Source organism: Scyliorhinus canicula, chromosome 11, assembly GCF_902713615.1.
Source record: "Scyliorhinus canicula chromosome 11, sScyCan1.1, whole genome shotgun sequence".
Lineage (NCBI taxonomy): Eukaryota > Metazoa > Chordata > Chondrichthyes > Carcharhiniformes > Scyliorhinidae > Scyliorhinus > Scyliorhinus canicula.
Window position 1 is genome coordinate 10,915,433 of NC_052156.1, and position 20,028 is coordinate 10,935,460.

Below are 20,028 nucleotides of genomic sequence, written 5' to 3' on the forward strand. Positions count from 1 at the left end.
ATTTCTGAAGCGTGGAGGGTGCATGAAAAGAAGGCCACGGGTCTGCCCGCTTGGTTGAGGGGGGCCGCCAGAGCTACGTTGGACGCGTTGCTCTTGACTTGGAAGGGAATGGATTCATTGATTGAGTGCATTGTGGCCGTTGCGATGTCCGTTTTGATGCGGCTGAAGGCCTGGTGGGCCTCTGCCGACAGGGGGAAAACCATGGATTGGATAAGTGGGCGGGCCTTGTCTGCGTCATTGGGGACCCACTGGGCATAATATGAAAAAGAGGGGGAACTCCACGAGGGGGCTCATGCGTTCGGGATCTGGGCCTATAACTCCATCATGCACTACGTTGCCGAGGATGGCTAGACGGTCGGTGCTGAACACGCATTTGTCCTTGTTGTAAGTTAGTTTAAGGATTTTTGCGGTATGGAGGAATTTACGGAGGTTGGTGTCGTGGTCCTGTTGGTCGTGGCCGCAGATGGTGACGTTATCGAGGTACGGAAACGTGACCCGCAAACCGTACCGGTCAACCATTCGGTCCACCTCCTGTTGGAAGACCGAGACTCCATTTGTGACACCGAACGGAACCGTTAGGAAGTGGTAGAGCCACCCATCTGCTTCGAATGCAGTGTATTTGCGGTCGTTATGGTGGATGGGGAGCTTGTGGTAGGCGGACTTGAGATCCACCGTGGAAAAGACCTTGTATTGTGCAATCTGGTTGACCAAATCAGATATGCGGGGGAGAGGGTACGCGTTGAGCTGTGTATGCCTGTTATGGTCTAACTATAATCGATGACCATTCTATGCTTCTCCCCGGTCTTTACAACCACTACTTGAGCTATCCAGGGACTGTTGCTAGCCTCGATAACGCCTTCCTTCAGTAACCGCTGTACTTCCGACCTAATGAAGGCCCGGTCCTGGGCACTGTACCGTCTGCTCCTGGTGGCGACGGGTTTGCAATCTGGGGTCAGGTTCGCAAAAAGGGAAGGCGGCTTGACCTTGAGGGTCGTGAGGCTGCAGACAGTGGGGGGCGGGGGGGGGGGGGGGGGGGGGGTATAGGGCCACCGAATTTAAGTTAAACTTTGGAGGTTACATTGGAAGTCTAACCCTAGGAGCGTGGCAGCGCAGAGGTGAGGGAGGACGTAGAGGCGGAAATTTTTTAATTCCCTTCCCTGGACCGTGAGGTTCGCTACGCAGAACCTTTTGATCTCCACAGAGTGAGACCCGGAGGCCAGGGAGATTTTTTGATTAACTGGGTGTATGGGAAGAGAACAGCGCCTTACCGTGTTGGGGTGTATGAAGCTCTCTGTGCTCCCGGAGTCGATCAAGCAGGATGATTTATGCGCGTTGATGAGCATGGTCGTCGTCGCGGTCGCGAGTGTTCAGGTCAGAGACTGGTCCAGGGTCACCGAGACAAGTCGTGGCAAAAGCTGGAAATTTTCTTTGGGCGATGAGTGGTCATCCGAATCGGGGTCCTGAGACTCCAACCAAGATGGCGGCGCCCACTGGCCACACATGGCTGGGGGTGCGCAAGATGGCGGCGCCCATCCGTCGCACGTAGTCCCTGGGGGGCAAGATGGCGGCGCCCGGGGCCCACACGTGGCTCGGGAAGAAGGTTGGGGTGGCGTTCCCGTTTCGCCCCCGGAGACCGCCCGGGCCTGGCATACCGCCACAAAATGGCTCTTTTGGTGCACCCTTTGCAGGTGGAGGGGTGGGCTGGGCAGAGTCGCCGGGGGTGCTTGGCTTGCCCGCAAAAATAGCAGCGGGGTCCCCCGAGGTTGCCTGGTAGTCGTGCCGCACAAGCTTGCGGGGGGGGGGGGGGAAATGGGAGATACATCGGAGTCGGCCGCGGGAGGGTTCCACGCTGCCCAAGGGGCTGCCGTGCGGTCGGGGACGTACGCGCGGGTGTTTCGGGAGGCTACATCTATGGAGCTAGCAAGAGCCCCGTGCCTCCTTGAGGCCTAGTGACTCTTTCTCTAGCAGCCGCTGGCAGATTTGGGAGGACGGCATACCTGCAACGAATGCGTCCCGGATCAAAAGTTGTGTGTGGTCGCTGGCTGAAACTTGTGGGCAGTCGCAGTTCCTACCTAATACCAGGAGCGCACGGTAGAAGTCCTCAAGTGATTCCCCGGGGATTGCTGCCTCGTCGCTAGCAGATGTCAGGCGTAGACCTGATTCACTGGGCGAATATAGTATCCTTTCAACAGGGCCATCGCGGCCTCAAAGTTGTCCATATCCTCGATGAGGGTTTACATCTCTGGACTCACCCTCAAGTGAAGAACTTGCACCTTCTGGTCCTCCATGGGTGTAGCTGTGGCCATCCTCAGATACCCGTTGAAGGTCGCCAGCCAGTGTTTGAAGGTTGCTGCTGCGTTTGCCGCGTGGGGGCTGAGTTGCAGACACTCTGGCTTGATTCGGAGCTCCATTCTTTAAAATCTAGTACAATAAATTGATGCTCGATCAGTAACTCCAGAAGCGAGATTGGACGACAATTGAAGGCTTTATTGGACTAGATGTTTCCCTCAGCAGCGCAGGTACAGAATGCAGCTGCTGGGGAGACACGGGCTCTTATACTCCGCCTTACTGGGCGGAACCAGCAGGCAGGCTTCACCAATGATACGGCAGTCTCAGGTACCTCCCACACCAATGGTCTTACAGCATTGTCCAGGGTGCCGTAAAACCCCTACTACCGACTACCACAACACTCACACCCATTCATCTGCATTTTCCAAGAACCACTGTTACCGTGTGTGTGTGCGTGTGTGTTGGATTGTTTTTGTTGAACAATAATTATCCCCTATTTGGCGCCAATTTGATCTGGCTTATCGAAGAGCAGAAAATCTGCAATAAAAGTGTTACCACGTGGGGAAAGTTAAACCTTCGCTTTTTACATCTTTAAAGACAGTCCTACTATATGCAAGGAAAACAGTTTGAATATTCTGGCTTACATATGTGACATATAAAAATATAGCAACTCTTAACTCAGCATGTAGGAGAGGCTAAGAAAATAATTGCACTAACATTTGCAAAGAATGAAAAGGAAAGAGGGTGGGGAAAAAGGACCCCATTAACTGTAAATCCACCACGGACACTAGTGGATGTTTTCTTGCACCCTTCAGCTTGGTAACGTTACATGCTGGAAAGTAGAAACTTGTAATGGACTTGTCAAGTCAAAGCATCTAGGACATCACTTTACCCAATGAAATTTAAGGATCGCGAAAATAACGAGATGGAGAACAAGGGTTAATTAGAGTAAAGCAGGTACACAAAGGGGGAAATGACCATAAGACACAGGAACAGGAGTGGACCATTCAGCCCATCAAATCTGCGCCACCTTTCAGTGGGATCATGACTGCTCTGATAATCCTCAAATCCACTTTCCCACAATATTCCTGGATTTATTTACTGATTAAAAATATTGTTATCTCAGCCTTGAACATACTCAACAACCCAGCCTCTACGGCAAAGAATTCCAGATCCACAACCCTGCGAGAATAAAGTCCTTCTTACCTCTGTTTTAAATAGGTGACCCTTTATTCTGAGGTTATGTCCTCCAGTCCTCGACTCTCTCATAAGGGGAAACAACCTCTCAGCATCGACCCTGTCAAGCGCCCTGAGAATCCTACGTCTCAATAAGGTCGCCTCTCATTTTTCCAAACTCCAATGAGTACAGGCCCAATCCACTCACCCTCTCCTGATAAGAAAACCCCTCCATACCCCGGATCAATCTTATGAACCTTTTCTCAACTGGCTCCAATTCCAGTCTTTCCTCAGATAAAGGGGACCAAATATGTACACAATATTTCAGATGTTATAGTTTTAGCAAGACTTCCCTACTTTTAACTCCATTCCCTTTGAAATAAAGGGCAACACTCCATTTGCCTTCCCTATCTGACTTGAAACCCTAATTCTGTTTCTCTCTCCACAGATTCTTCCAGACCTCCTGAGCTCTTCCAGCATTTTTTGTTATTTCAGAGAAAGATTAAATTAAGAAAGAGGGAAAATATAAAGGACCCAAGTTAAAAGTTTGTATTTGTAAAATCTCTTGACATTTTAGTACATCTAGAATGGACATTGAACAGCTCGGACTGTCCCTTTTTGTGTCAAGAGTTTATGAGGCACTCCATTAACAATCATCACATCATTAAAAGGGAACTTAACACTTACCTGCAGTCATAAATCTCTGCAGCAAAAATGTGCAAGTCTTTACAATGGCACAGCTAAGGGCGACATGTTATATGTGCAAGGCTGAACCAGTTGAGTATTGTGTGTCCTTAACGCGTGTCCTTAACGCTGTTATTTGTCGAGCAAGATTCAACCCGATTTATCTCAATGACACCTGTCAATATACATTAGCCAAGGACAAATAATTTTACAATAGAGATCAACACTTTTTTCTGAAGTGTCTCGATTAAAGTACAAAGGCCAGTTTTCTTCTCAATAAAACAGAAAGCCACTGAAGTAACAAAACACTTACAGAATTTCATTTTTTATTAATTTTCAATTGAATAATCTTAAAGACAATTTTTCAAAAATAAAATAAAATGGTGGGAGGGCTTTAGAAGGAAAGATCATTGTGGCTACATGGAGGTCAATGCTTCAAGCAGGTCAAGAACCTTTCCACAGACCTGTAGGTCCCAGTAACAGACTTACTGCTATCATGAACACAGATACTTGAAATCCAGCAACATACAACAGAGCTGCATTAAGCCAACAGGCAAAGAAAGACCGTTTACATCGAGTGGAATTTAAACCGTTTACATCGAGTGGAAGTTAAACCGCCTGACCTTTTTCCGAAAAGGAAATAATAGTTATCATTAAAAAAAATATATCAACAGTGGGTCAGATATCATAATCGGCGACTACAATTTAGATCACTTGTTATATTATTAGAATTAGGCAGGCCACCCAGTTTAGATTTCCAAACAATGATCCTTTTTTCGTACCTGAGTGATTTTATGCCTCTATAAATACAATGATGTGATTGATTCAAAGATTTGAAATCCAAGAAACATTCCTGCTTATTCATACTCAGGAGGGGTTTTACATGCAACATTCCATGGGTGCATCTCGTTTTTAAAAAACTCTATTTACCCCCTAGATCCACAAAGGACTCCCCACTGTACAGCAGCCATTTAAATATATATAATATAAAGGAGTGTTGTACCTCCGTAAAACAGCTGATTTATTTCTCACTATCAACCTTCTTGGTGATTCCAACTCATACTGGAAGTATTGCCCATCATCATTATGTTGTAAAACTCTTCCCCATTATGCTGTGGAGGCAAATGCTAAAACTCAGCAGCCACAAGGTGGAAGTAACAAATTCCAATTGGAAAAGCTACAAAGAGGTTGAAATAATTTGATTAAAAATGCGCTTTCATAAACGAACGTGTGGAGTCTGCTGGAGGCTGCACTCTCTCGGTTTATCAATGCATGACATAAACTTGATTTTACTCTTTATGGAATGCAAACCCCACAGAAAAACAACAGAACCAGTATAATACAGGATTCAAAGCAATATTCAGAATCGGTTAGCCAGAGAGTGCTTTTTTTTTTAAAAACACAGTTCAATGTGGGAATTTCATTGGGACTGTTCTCATACAACGTCCCTTCCAGAGAGTGTTAATCCTCCACTTTTTCCCATATTCCAGCAGTGTGCTATTTTGGAGCAGTAATACACCTGCTGTCCATACATGGAACGTCTCAGTGCCAGTAAAACATTAAATATTCTCAGCAAGCAGTCAAGCCTAATAAGCAAATATCCCACTGGTGAAATGAAAAAGCCAGTTTATTTCCTCTTTACATTAAATACAAGATCTTGGTATAAAATTGACTGTAATTGACCGTAACTCCTTCATTTTAACTGCTTCCTGCTATAGAAACATGTATCCAGACCATGTGAGTTAGAAAATAATTGATAATCTAACAAAACAGTAAACTCACAAAAGGAGGTCAGCTCAAGTGGTAGCCATAAAGCACGTCCTCTGGTCCGAACCAGTCTCACTACAGACTCCTTCATTGGGTATGGTTTATTCAACTTAACGGCCTTTTCACTTCCAACGCCTTGGCAGCCACCAACTAAAATATCGGATGAAATGACCGAACACATTTAAAAAAAAAAGTTGTTTAGGACCAGTCAATGACACTTACTAAAAGGTCAAACTTAATAGAAATCACTGAAAAATGAGCATAAACAAATGCTGTGTCTCAAGCATAATCGATTTCAAAAAAGCATTTTAAGGTATCTCAGAAGTGACATACAGCAACGATAATGGCACATGGAATTCAGTGGAATGTGGTCACATGAACGGAAAAATTTGGTTGAGGACAAGCGATTAGTTGTATTCCACAAAAAATACTATGTTGGTATCGCTCTATTTACTACTGGATCAAAATCTGATATCAGCAAGCGAGGAACAAAGCTGAAATTTGCTGCTGACATCAAATTGGGCGAAAACATGCCAATCATTGTGAAAAGTGTCGAGCACAAAAATGGGCTAGCAGGAAGGGCAAGTGAAGGGGACAGAGGAAGTTCAATTTTGAAAAATTATGAGCTAACCCATTTTGGTAAATCTGAACAGGAAATGGAAATGCAGCTTAAATGGTGATGAAATAGAATAGAACGGCCTTGATATGCAGTCACACAGGTATGTGCTTTGGGCAATGGATTTTTACTTCGCGTTTACTCCTGGGAACTGCTATGTCAACATTTTCCATTCGGTTCTGCAGTATCATCTGGAAGTCTTGCAGGTTTTGGCCAATAGACCAACTGACTGTGTTTAACATCACTGGCAAATATACTTCAGCTATATAGATAGATTGGAGAAATTGGGATGATTTTTCTTGGAAGAGAAGGCAGAGTTAGTTTCGATAGGGGTATTCAAAATCACGAGAGGTCTGGACGGAGTAGATAGGGAGTAACCGTCCCCACTCAAGGATGGATGGAAGGAAAAAAAGGTGACAGATTTCAAGTAATTGGCAAAAGAAACAAAAAAAAACTGACATGGAGAAACTTTTTCATGCAGCGAGTGGTGAAGGTCTGGAGTGCACGGCCTGGGCGTGGTGGATGCAGATTCAACTGAGGCAATCAAAAGGGAATTAAACTGTTATCTGAAGAGGAAGAATATGCAGGGCTACGGCGAGTAGGCGGGAGAATGGAACCAAGTGAGATTGCTCTCAGCCAGGGGAGACATGATAGACAGAATGGTCCCTTTCTGCACTGTAACAATTCTGTACTATGATTCAAAATATATTGAATTAGACAAACCCAATCAGCATTAGAAAATCCCCGATATTACACTCAAAAAACTGTACAGTTGTGGTCAACATGGATCTTACCAACATTGTAGATATAGAGTGCAATTTGACTGCTGGGTTCTGTACTCTGATTTATTCCCAGTTACTGAGCTTCAACAGCAAAGACTGAAAATATAAAGTGTATGCAAGTTCTCAGCCAACAGAGCACCTGCGGTGATACAACTGGACTGGCTGCCACTTTGTTAGTGGGCATACACTTAAAAAAATTAATGATTCCCATCACCCAATTTGTTGCTGTTGCTGAGAATAGTTCCCATCAGAAAGTGTGCGTGTGTGGACGTTTCGGTGACAACAGAATGGGACTCTGCCGTGGTGTCACTATCTGTGCTCACTGAGGCAAAGTGCTGCAGTCACGTTCAGCACTTCAGCTGAATCGGGCGAGCAGCAGCTGAACTGCTGGGACGCCATGGCAAATCCCAGCCCTTAAAGAGTCGGAAATATCATAAAACATCATGCCTTATGGGGTTTATGTCTTTTTAAAAAGTAGAAAGATTCCAAGTCACCAAACAGTGGTTAATCAACCTGTCCAACTCTGGTCAAAAAAGTCTTGTGCACCTCCTCTATCTTCAGAGCTCTGTTGGAATGTCATAGAATTTACAGTGCAGAAGGCCATTCGGCCCATCAAATCTGCACCAGTCCTTGGAAAGGGCACCCTACTTAAATCGACGCCTCCAGTGTAACCCAGTAACCCCAAGTAACATTTTGGACACTGGGGCAATTTAGCACTGCCAATCCACCTAACCTGCACATCTTTGGACTGTCGGAGGAACCCGGAGGAAACCCACGCTGACACGGGGAGAAAGTGCAAACTCCACTCAAGAGTTACTGGAGGCCGAAATTGAAGCAAGGACCCTGGAGCTCTGAGGCAGCAGTGCTAACCACTGTGCCACTGTTAAGATGTTAATACATTCTGATGTCATAGTCCCTAATGCAACACACATTGTTTGCAATCAACAAAACTACCAGCATCTCCGTTCTCTTTGAGGTCACAATATCGGGCTGAATGCTAATTCTGCATCATAAGTAGTGGCAAAAATGACAGAAAAGCAGCCTTTAATCATGCAAGTGAGCTTGAATTAGACACCAATGGCGATTGGAAACCCAATTTTCATTAAAATACCAAAACCCGTCATCCAAAGCAGAAGGGTGGATTGAAAATGGAGAATGGGAGAATCAATGTCAAACACTGCAGCGTTCGCCAAGACCCTATTACTGGTCAGAGAGCAACATGCTGCAAACACATGCTGTTGGCATTTACAACCTGCACACACGAACACACATACACGCACCTTCACGCAAGGTTTATCGCAGCCCTGGATTATATTTACAATGTCGCTAGACTGGTTCAATAGTATAGCAGCAACTCAACACTCCAGTCTATCTGTAATTTATTCTTCCTAGGCTGTGCAAAAGGATCATCTTGCTAACAGACTATAGCCACAAAAGGCCACTTTGATGCTAGCAGTGACTATTGCAAGCCTACCTTCTCATGCGGAAGAATGGTACCTTCAAAACACCACCAGCCCTACATGAGCTGCCAGTACCAGATATCTCAGTGCGAAATGCGTAAGATTTTGTTTAAAAAAGACCCAGAGGTTGTCAGCTGACCTTGCATTATCCACCTCGGCTAGCTCTTGGCACTTTGGGCATGATCAGCGTATGGTGTATCAGACAGGATCACATTATCAACCCCCTGTTGTTAAACCCATTATGAAATACAGTAGGTACACATCTTATTGAAATGATAAGAATTCAAATTAGCACAATACTGAAGAAAAATTACTAAAGCAAGTTCATTCATATCAAAGAAACCTTTAATTGATGTTTGTCTTCTGCCAACTTTTGCATGTTTCACGCCTGTAGGTATAAGCTTCCTGGATGGGGTATGGCTCCACAGACACCAGTTACCTTTCTGTACCACGCTCTGGTGGCAAATCTTCGTGCAAGAGTCTCAGCAATGAACGCTGAAAGGATGTTTGACCCCATCAAGCATGAACCTGCTCTCTGCCCATGGCCAACTGTCAGCTGGATACAGACTGAGGAATTAAACCCAGGACCAGTCCGACTACGTACTATGTAATTAGGGATGCAAGAAACTTCTGTAATTTGGTAAATTATCACAGCAGCCTCTTGCTGATTTACCAGTTTTCTGAATCTACCATGACTTCCCCAATATGAAAAACAAATGATTACACTTTAGGTTTATTTGGAGGGTGAACGGTAGGTTTGCTGAAGAAAATATATACACTCAACCTTAAAAAAAAGTGACCTAATAATTTTCTAAGCCTTAGGACTCAGGAATTAAAGAAACTATGTAGTTCTGAGTAAAAATGGTGGCTGTAATCACTGCACTGTAACTAGTTACACCACATCAACAAAATTCTTCAGCTAAGATCAACAACCACTTTCATGATTCAATGACTGCAGGTACCTCTGTCCTGTGAGACCTCACTGTTAATGATTCTGGTCACATGTTAAATTCTCAATAGCTTTTCTTAATTACAGCAGTTCATCGTGCCATAACTCTTGAATAGGAGATTGAGCTTTAAGTTAGGGATATGGCATCTCAAATGCGCCTCTACTGGACAGCTCAACATTTTTCAGACAGGGTACTGGAATGGTCTGGGCTGCAAAAAAGAGCAGACAGGGTAAGTAACTGGGTGAAGACAATTCTTGCACATCTTTCAATTGTGCCAATTCCTGAACACCTGTCTGGTGAGCTGAAATTCTCTATCTTTCCTGACCGAAGCATTGTACAGATGCAGGAGCCATTGGAGGAGGGAGAAGGAAACATCAGACAAACATTAGAACAAAATGGAAGCAAAAGATCAAAAAGCACACCATTTTTCAATGTGCTTTTGCTTGTAAAAACTGTCTAATAACGCTATCGCGGCAATAAGTAACATACACATGGTGCATCAGATAACCACGGCACTTGAGAAGGCCCCTTCATTAAAAAAAAATCCACAATTCAACTCAAGCCCACTGAAGAATCTCGGGAGTGGGGGGTGGGGAGACAACTTTACAGCAAGTGGCGGCTATGTACCATCGTAACAAGGTTTTTGATAGAAACACCAGAGAGAAACATGTGTGTACATGTGTGTGTTGTTAAATGCACAGAGCAACAAACTGGAGATTGGCTAGAAGGCGTTCGTGAACTGCTCCTATTGTCCAAATTGACCATTTTTCCACCCGTTTTGTTCTTCAAGATCATCACTTGTCACCTGACCTCTGGATTATTTCATACTGTGAATCTTTATCAAGCTGAATGCCCGTGATAGATGCCAAACCGGCATTTCAGAAACCCCTTGATATGAAGCAGCTCCTCTGGCCTATGCTTAACACAATTAAGGGATTTTTGAAGCTTTATATGAAACATTAATACCTATCTCAGATACTTCTCGAAGTATCATTCAGTGGCGAAACCAATGAAGCACTCAAAGCTTTACAACAATCATAGTTTTTTTGGCAAGAACTGTTCACCTACTTGTAGAAGTAACAAAGAAACACTGAATCTCATTCATTTCATCTTATCAAAAATTACATTTAGTATTCGTCTTTGTTGTTCAGTTTGATAATTCATAAACCAACATTTTTTTTCTGGTTTTTGGGGAAAAAAAAAATCAAGATACAGAATATATGCTTTTAAATCCAAGAAAGCAGATTAAAAAAACGAACATACACCACACATTTCCCTATCCCTGGCTGGGCAGTAACGTATTTCATCATTACATTGCAGTTGCCCCATGGGATGGTAAGAGCCAGAAAATGCTGCTTTGCCCATTTATTTTTTCTGTGGGGAGCTTTATTTGTGTGTGGATAATTTTCACTTTGCTTTCATCAAACTGAGAAGGCACTGGATAACAACGTGCCTATATACCAGGATTCTCCAAGTCCAAACTGGTACCAAACAAAGAGACAAGTTGTTCTTCATAATTCACTATATTTCTCTTCATGATGTCCATGCAAGGGCCTAACAATCTTTCAAATGCTTGAATATCAATCACTGCAAAGAAAAGACAAGAAGAAAAATCATATTCAAGAAAGAACGTAATAAACTTACTGTTTTGAGTCGACAAAATATTTTACACATCAACTTCACACATCCAGGGTGGCACGGTAGCACAGTGGTTAGCACTGTTGCTTCACAGCTCCAGGGTCCCAGGTACGATTCCCGGCTTGGGTCACTGTCTGTGCGGAGTCTGCACGTTCTCCCCGTGTCTGCGTGGGTTTCCTCCGGGTGCTCCGGTTTCCTCCCACAATCCAAAGATGTGCAGGTTAGGTGGATTGGCCATGCTAAATTGCCCCTTGATGTCCAACGGTTAGGTGGGGTTACGGGGATAGGGTCGGGGCATGGGCTTAGGTAGGGTGCTCTTTCCAAAGGTCAGTGCAGACTCGGGCTGAATGGCCTCCTTCTGCACTGTAGAGATTCTAACTTGGTTAGAATGATGTAGGAGGCCAAATACCAGGTGATTTGAGTGGAAATAAAGGGCAGAATGTGCAGACTCCGCACAGTGACACAGCGGGGAATCAAACCTGGGACCCTGACGCTGTGAAGCCACAGTGCTATCCACTTGTGCTACCGTGCTGCCCCATCCAGGACATGGCACATTAACCTAATTTCTTGCAAATCATGGTCTTACATGACAGGTAGAGTACCTCAAATTCAGTTACCTAAAAACAGGTGTCCGATAAACTGGACTCATGCCACAGAGCTCAACAAATATTGACCCCAGCCGAGGTATTCTACCTGCACAAACTTTTGTGATTTTCACTAATGTTCCTCCAAAGTTAGTGTGCAAACAGTTTGTAGGCAAATGGCACACTCACTTGCACTGCAAGGTGATTGGAACACAGGAATAAGTAAGTTTTGATGCAATTGAGTAAAATTTGGGAAAGAGCACATCTGGAGAACTACTGGATAAAAGTAAATTACTGCGGATGCTGGAATCGGAAACGAAAGGGAAAATGCTGGGAAATCTCAGCAAGTCTGGCAGCATCTGTAGGGAGAGAAAAGAGCTAACGTTTCGAGTCCTGATGACCCTTTGTCAAAGCTAACAGACAGAGAAAGTGGGAAATATTTATACTGTGGAGTGAGAATGAAAGATGAGTCATAGCCACAGAAACCCAGGGAAACCGGGTGCTAATGGCCCTTGGTATCTGTGGCCATTAGCACCCAGTTTCCCTGGGTTTCTGTGGCTATGACTCATCTTTCATCTTTAAGATTTTTGAGAAAGTAACATGTGCTGTGGATAAAGGGGAATTAATGGATGTGTGTACTTGTTTCCAGAAGGTATTTGATATAGAGGGCAGCAACTGGCATGGTTAGGAGATTGAATACAAAAGTAGGGAGATTATGCTTCAGTTATACAGGGCATTAGTCAGATGACATTTGGAGTACAGTATTGGTCACCTTATTTAAGGAAGGATGTAAATGCATCAGAATCAGTTCCGAGAAGATTTACCAGACTAATGCCTGGAGCGGATGGGATGCCTTATGAGGAAAGATTTCACCCACTAGGCTTGTACCCATTGGCATTTAGAAGAGTAAGAGGCGATTTGATTGAAACATACAAGATCCTGAAGGATCTTGAGAAGGCGTACATGATGAGGATGTTTCCTCTTGCGGGAGAATTTAGAACTAGGGATCACTGTTAAAAAATTAGAAGTCACCCATTAAGACTAAGATACGGCAAAATGGGGCAGCACGGTGGCTCAGTGGGTTAGCACTGCAGTCTCACGGCGCTGAGGTCCCAGGTTCGATCCCGGCTCTGGGTCACTGTCAGTGTGGAGTTTGCACATTCTCCCCGTGTTTGCGTGGGTTTCGCCCCCACAACCCAAAGATGTGCAAGGTAGGTGGATTGAACACGCTAAATTGCCCCTTAATTGGAAAAAAATAATTGGGTACTCTAAATTTAAAAAAAAAAAACAAGAAAAAAAAAGATAAGGCAAAATGTTTTCACTCAGAGGGTTGAGTGTCTTTAGAACTCTTGTCTTCAAAAGGTGACGGAAGCAGGGTCTTTGCATAGTTTTAAGGCGGAGGTGATTCGATTCTTGGTAAGGTTAGGGTTAGTGATAGGTTATCAGGGAGGTCGGCAGGATGTAGATCCATGAGGATCAGCCATGATTTTATTAAATGGCGGAGCGGAGCTCAAAGGGCTGAATGGCCTACTCCTGCTCCTTGTTTGTATGTTCATATGTATCTCATTGCACCATTCAAGGTTGTGAAGGAACTCAACAGAGGTTGTTTTCTCTATCTGGGGTACCAAGAACGCGGTGGCATAGTTAATAAGGGGTTGACCATTTAGGACAGAGGAGAAAAAAAACTCTTTATTCAGAGCGTGGCAATATTTTGTAATTCATTAACGCAAATGTTCCAGCATTCAAGTTTGGGATAGATAGATTTTTGATCTCTCAGAGAACCAAAGGATATGGGGAGCAGGTGGGAAAGTAGAGTTGAGGCAGATGATTAGCCATGATCGTATGGAGTGTTGGAGCAGGCATGACGGGCAAATAGTGTACTTCTTTTCCCATTTTTTATGTTCTTATGTCTTATGAAATAGACTTTTGAAGTGAAGTCGGGAGATCACCTGCGCGTAGTCATAGGGTGTCCACAGCATTATTAGATTTGGATGCACATGTTGGAAAAAGATTCAATCATCAATCACAAACATCCATTTTTAAAAAGTCACTTGGAATGAAATTTGTGAAAGAAGGTGAGATGATATTAGACTTAGCACCAACAAAGTGGAAGGTAAAGAATACTTGCCTAAGCATTTGACATTTCCAATAGCATATGCTGAAGCTGCTCTGGGTTTATTGGTAACCAGTGCTAGCTCTCCAAAATAATGCCCCTTGGTATATCTGGCAATCTCTACCTCGGTCTTTTCCTGTTGACCTGCCTGTGTCTTAAGAAAGCCAGATACAGGAAGTTGAGTACATCGGGCAATAGAGAAATAAACAATCAGTTTGTATCTAAACAGGTTGAACAAAGCACTGAATTACTGTACTGTAAAAGGGTTCTCTGAACAAATGTGCATTCAAAAGTTTCAACTTTGGATTCACATTTTTTCCCATCCCTGCACCCACTCTGCTCCCTCCAATTAGATCTCTCAAGTTCATACACAGGTTATGTAGAAACATCAATCAAAATACAACCATCCAAATCCAAATTTTAAAAAGACAATCCAAGTCTTTAGAAACTATCTATGGACAAACTACAAACAGTGAAGTCAGTGTTTTATCATTAAATATAGGTGTTTTTTCCCTTTGGCTAAATGGTTAAAGTTTTGCCAGTTGATTCCATGATAAAGCAGTAAGCTGGATTCACAATGCACACGTATAGTGACAGCAAACAGAGCTAGAAATTACTGTCAAATTCATAGAAAATCAAAGTCAGGTCAACATTTCTAATGTGGTCCCTCATCAGCCGCCATCACCTCAACATTTAACCTCCATTCTTCCTTCAGATGCCGTTAATCTGTGTATGCCAGGAGGAGGATATATTTTTGTCCTCGATTTTTACCCTCTCTGTGATCTCAGTTTCTGACTCCCAATCTAGAAGCAGAAGCCCAGCAGCTGCAATAAGATTTGGAATGTCCCTCTCTTTCTCCAAGTTGCTGCCATCTTACCCACTTTAATCCCTCAGTCTCTGCTAGCTCCTGCCTAGTCTCCAATCACCCTTTCCTCTTCAAAGGCCTTGAAAGGTTTACTGCATCTCAGATCTACACCCATTTCTACTGCAACTCTGTTACAATCCTTTTAATCAGGTTCTTGCCCCTTCCACAGTTTACCTTTATTGCAAGCTGTGACTGTGCTCATTTTGTTTTCTACACACACTGGTGATATCCAGATGTACCTGACCACTGCTCCCCAAGCCACTCCCTTGTGTGGTCAGACATCCAGTCCAACGTAAAGTTTAGGATGAGCGGTAATTTCTTCCAATAAGCACAGAGAACCAAAGCTTTGTCTCTATTACAAACTCAGTAACCTCGTCAATAACTCCATCCTCCACTTGGGCACTATTGCAGGTTGAACCAAATGGTTGGTAACCGACTTCACCTGAACCTATCTCATGCCGAAACCCTTGGTCACAGTATTAAGACTAATGACTTCCAGTCTAGCCTCCCACCATGCATAAATTTTAGCTCCCCAAAGTTTGCTGCCTATATCCAATCTGGCAAGAAGCCATCATTCAAAACAGATTACAAAGGAAAGTTTCCTTATGATTTCCTCAATGCCTCAAATTTAAATTTCTCATTTAAATCCCTCCATTGCTGCAGCCATGTATGCACCTCCAGGCCTCTGCCTCCATTTCCTTCTTCCGCCTCTACTGAAGACTCTTGGGAGATTTTGCTGCATTAATGGTTCTTATACCTCAACCTATTTTTCAAGTAAAATGCCAGGTACTCTATGAGAAATGGGTATCTCACTGTGTCCCAACCACGTAACCGAGTTCAGCAACTCATGAAGGAAGAACTCACTTTAGTAATGCTTAGCAAACGAATAAATATGTTTATAATTTTGTTATTGCAGTGGAAATCTTTCCCATTTTGAGGCAAATCGTGGAAGTTTTCCTATGGTCTACCATTCTATGACAGAATGCAATTTTTATTCCTTGTTTTACAAACAATCATACTCATAATTTAAAATAATTTGTCAAGTTCACAACATGGCTCATCTACACTTGCCAGAAGTGACATACATTCATACACAGGGACCCACTTTCGCCAAACAAAAAGGTATACATTCAAGTATTGGGCCTTTTTTTTTTTTAAATCGCCCAGGTGCTTGGGGAGCCTAAGTTCCCCATTGCTTCCTCCATGGCAACCATAGCCAGAGTTGACTTGGCAATCAATCAGTACCCTTTTCTCCTGTCGTACAACCTGCTATGACCGTTTGAAATTTCCATTCAGGCATTTGTCCTGGAGTGCAAGGCAAACAGCTTCAGCAACATGTCTCTCTTTTCAGTAATAGTCATGTTCCGTACCACCAAGCGGTAAATTTTTTTATCCTTTAATGGGTTAAGGATCATTAGCTTCCCCCTTGAAAACCAGCACTCCTCCTGATCCTTCCTCTATTCACTTTCCTCTGACCTCATCTCTCCTTCCAGTGCTATTCTTTGCTGTACTTTCAATATTCCTATGGGTTTCCCCACTCTAACCCTGAATGATCAGTCCTGAGCAAATGTCTCATCTTCAGCCCTTTACACTCACCTCACTGAATTGCAACCTCAACATGATGGAGCTCCTCTTCCGTTGCCTTCATGTGGGGATTCTATGATGCCCAGGGGTCCGAACATCCCTAACAGTGTACCTTGTACTCCCAATCTTCAAACTTCTTTTTACCCTCTTGAGCTTTCCATTGGGAACTGCTGCCTTTTGTAAGTTTACCCATTCTGTTCATTAACTCGGATTAAAACGTTCCTCAAACCCACTTTCTCTTGAATCTAATACTGGCAAATGTGCCATTGTTGTTGATTGGTGAATGGATTTCTAAAATACAGGGCATGATCCCTGACATCTGCACCGTACACCTCCTATCCCTAGACATCAAGCCATCGTTTCCCTAGCCATTACTTTATGTCATCTCCTCTGCAGATCTCCCTGCAATGGTCTCCAAACTCATAGCCCCCAGTCCCATAGGATTCGCTTGTACATCCTTCCACAGATTCCCAAACAGGTTTTCACTACTGGACCCATCATTTCAGTTTCTTCCCAGCACTTTTCTCTCTCACTCTATTTATTTACCCATTGTCCAGTTGCTTCCAAGCTACATTCACAACTCTTCAGTCAACATCCACCAACGTCTAGTTTCTTGGCTCTGACTGTCTCCTTTAGATCACAAATGACCAGTTTGCTCTACACCATGTGGTTAAATGGTCAACGACCTGAATCTTAGGCCCAACACAGAATTGGACACTAATTCAGAACTGGAAACTTTAAATTAAACACAGATAGGCCTCATGGGAATTCAACAGCCAAGTTTGAATGCACTGGTCAGAGGCAGGCAAGCCAGGGCAAGTCTGGACGTCCTGTAAACAGGAGTTCAGAGATAATTAGTTAGGTGGATTGGCCATGCTAAATTGCCCGTAGTGTAAGGTTAATGGGGGGATTGTTGGGATACGGTTTACGTAGGGTGATCATTGCTCGGCACAACATCGAGGGCTGAAGGGCCTGTTCTGTGCTGTACTGTTCTATGTTCTATGTTCTAATTGGCCCTATTCAGCTGGATTGATTGTTGCGGATTGCCCAAGATGCAGCCAGACTTTCTAGCACCTCAATTTCCCGCCGTTACCTTATATGGGATAAGGTTGTGTGAACAACGCAATCTGAGGATAGATCCCTGGGGAGGGGGGGGGGGGTTTCCTGGTGTCCTATAGAGTTAGAATCGGCAACTCCATGGGTGTTGCAATCCCCGCCCAGTGACTTCATTGGCTGAGGGCCAGAGAAACATCTGGAAGGGCACGAAGAGGGAGATTAGAAGGGACACCCAGAGACCCAACACAGACGACAGAGGGCTCGTGGCCAACCAGAGAACGGACAAGAACCGTCTTCGCAGACGAGGGCCCTGAGAGAACAGAGGCTCAGAGGATTGGACCCACAACTCGACCAAGTTCATCGACGCGGGTAATATTAGAATCTTGGGCAGATAATATTTGGGATAATTTGGGAGAGTCGCTGTTTTATTGTGTTTGTGAATAAATTTGGGTTGAATTGCGAACCTGTGTTTGCTCTTTGTTCACCTCGCAAATGAGGGCACCTGGGAAAACATTTTACGAATAAACTGGTCGAAGTGTCTGATAATCTCCAGACAGCAACCTCATTCTCCACCGAATAGCCCGAGGACTCTCTACTTCATAATTTAACAGGGCCTAACAAGTCCTCATGCATCACCATCCTCTTCTACCTGGTTGAATTGGTTCTAACATTGAACATCTCTTTTTATTCAATTCACTTCTTCCAAATAAAGGGTGCCATGATGGAATCCACATGGCTCACGGTTAGATGCCAGCCTTCGTGGTAGAAATTAGAACAATCTTTCTTCCATCCCTATTCAAATTCACCACCTTGCCACTTTTTCAGTGCTGATTTCTGTTCTAGCTCCAAACTGGACAATTTAATTCAAGCTCATTTCCATTCCAATCTCGCCTTCACCTGGCCCATTTCCAACACTTTCTTTCCCTTTCTCCACTTCTCTATCTCCATTTCTGGGACTAGGCAACTACCAATATCTAAGATGAGCTCACTGACACCCACAGCTATACAGATGACACTCCCTGTAAGAACTCTATCCCATTCTCCAACTTCTCGGTCTCTGGTATATATATATTGACAATTCCACCTACCACATCAGTAAAGGCTCTTCGGTTTGTCTCAGGATTCCCTTCGACCATGGTCGACAGGGTCTGAGACCATATGTATCCCATTTACCATACTTCTACCCCCATGCCTTCCCCTCCCTCCCAAAACCTCCATGTCCTCTCCTTCCACACCAGCCTACAGATTCAAATACATTGCCACTTGCAACATCTCCAGTGTGATGCTACCAGCACACATTATTCCCCTCTGCTTTTGTCATACGGCTGGGTATAGATCAATAATTTTACATCAAGGTTGTCAAGTCAGAATATTACATCAGGAATAGCTATGTGTATCATTGTAACAGCACTTTCATATTCAGAAATCAGGCATAAACACCCTCATCCATTTCCCTTCCCATGCAAGAACAGTGGATGCAAAACCTGTCCTTTCTTTTCCATTGTCCTGGGCCCCAAATAGTCCTTCTAAACAGCAAATTACTTCCATAATTTATAATAATATAAATAATAATAATAACCTCAATGTGCAATTCTCTACATTACTGACAAGATCAAATGTAGAGAGGCCTGTTGATTTGCTGAATACCTCCATTCAGTCCACAAGTATATTCGAGCTCCTGTTGCTCCACACTTCCAATTCTTCATTCCACACAGACCTCAGCCTTGGGCCTAATGAAGCTCAAGGCAACCGTGAGGAACAGCATTTCAACTTTTGATCAGATACTTGACAGGCTCTGGACTCGACACCAGCCTCTGGACTCGACACTGAGTTCAACCATTTTAGATTGTAACCCACCGCCCAATTTTCTCGATTAGCAGACTTGGCTAATAACTTTCCTTTATTTGTCCTATTATCACCCATCTTTGCCATGGACTAATGTTAACTCTTATCTCTCGCCACAGACTCTGCTTGCCCTGCTGGGTATTCCCAACATCTGCTGTAATTTGTTTTTATAACTGTAATATGTGACCACTTGTTCTCTACCTGTACCCATGAAATCCCTTACCTTGCTCTTGATCATGATCTTCACTTCGCCCGATTCTACAATGAAGAAGCAATCAGCTTTTTCGCCCTGTGTAAAAATGGAGACACTTCAGATTTTAAAAAGCAATTTGTTGTATTAAGGGTAAAACTGTACAGTTACTGAAATCTTGTAATGTGCATGCACGTAACTTTTGGAAGAATTATGATATTCAATAGAATAAACTTCACTTTCTGTTAATGAAGATAAAATATATAGGGTAACTCAGTAGAGGAGTGGTTAAGAGACTGTGTTCCTGCAGTACAGGAGGGCATAATCTAAAATTAGAGGTTGGCCATCTAGAAATGAAATCAGGAAGTAGTGAAAATCTAGAACGCGCTCTCACAAATGGATAAAGGTAGCACAGTGGTTAGCACTGTT

At 43.7% G+C, this 20,028-nt stretch overlaps 1 protein-coding gene across 1 annotated transcript in view; it reads right to left on the bottom strand.

Moving 5' to 3' along the window:
• Positions 1 to 4,458: 4,458 nt before the first annotated feature.
• The window catches only part of prkar2aa (protein kinase, cAMP-dependent, regulatory, type II, alpha A), a 425,687-nt gene continuing 410,117 nt past the window's right edge, over positions 4,459 to 20,028 (bottom strand). Inside the window, exons 15-17 of the mRNA XM_038812258.1 lie at positions 19,633 to 19,698; positions 14,075 to 14,213; positions 4,459 to 11,311 (exon numbers count right to left, since the gene is read on the bottom strand). Coding sequence (XP_038668186.1) covers positions 11,178 to 11,311; positions 14,075 to 14,213; positions 19,633 to 19,698 — 339 coding nt within the window. The 3' untranslated portion in view covers positions 4,459 to 11,177. The remainder of the gene's footprint in view (positions 11,312 to 14,074; positions 14,214 to 19,632; positions 19,699 to 20,028) is intronic.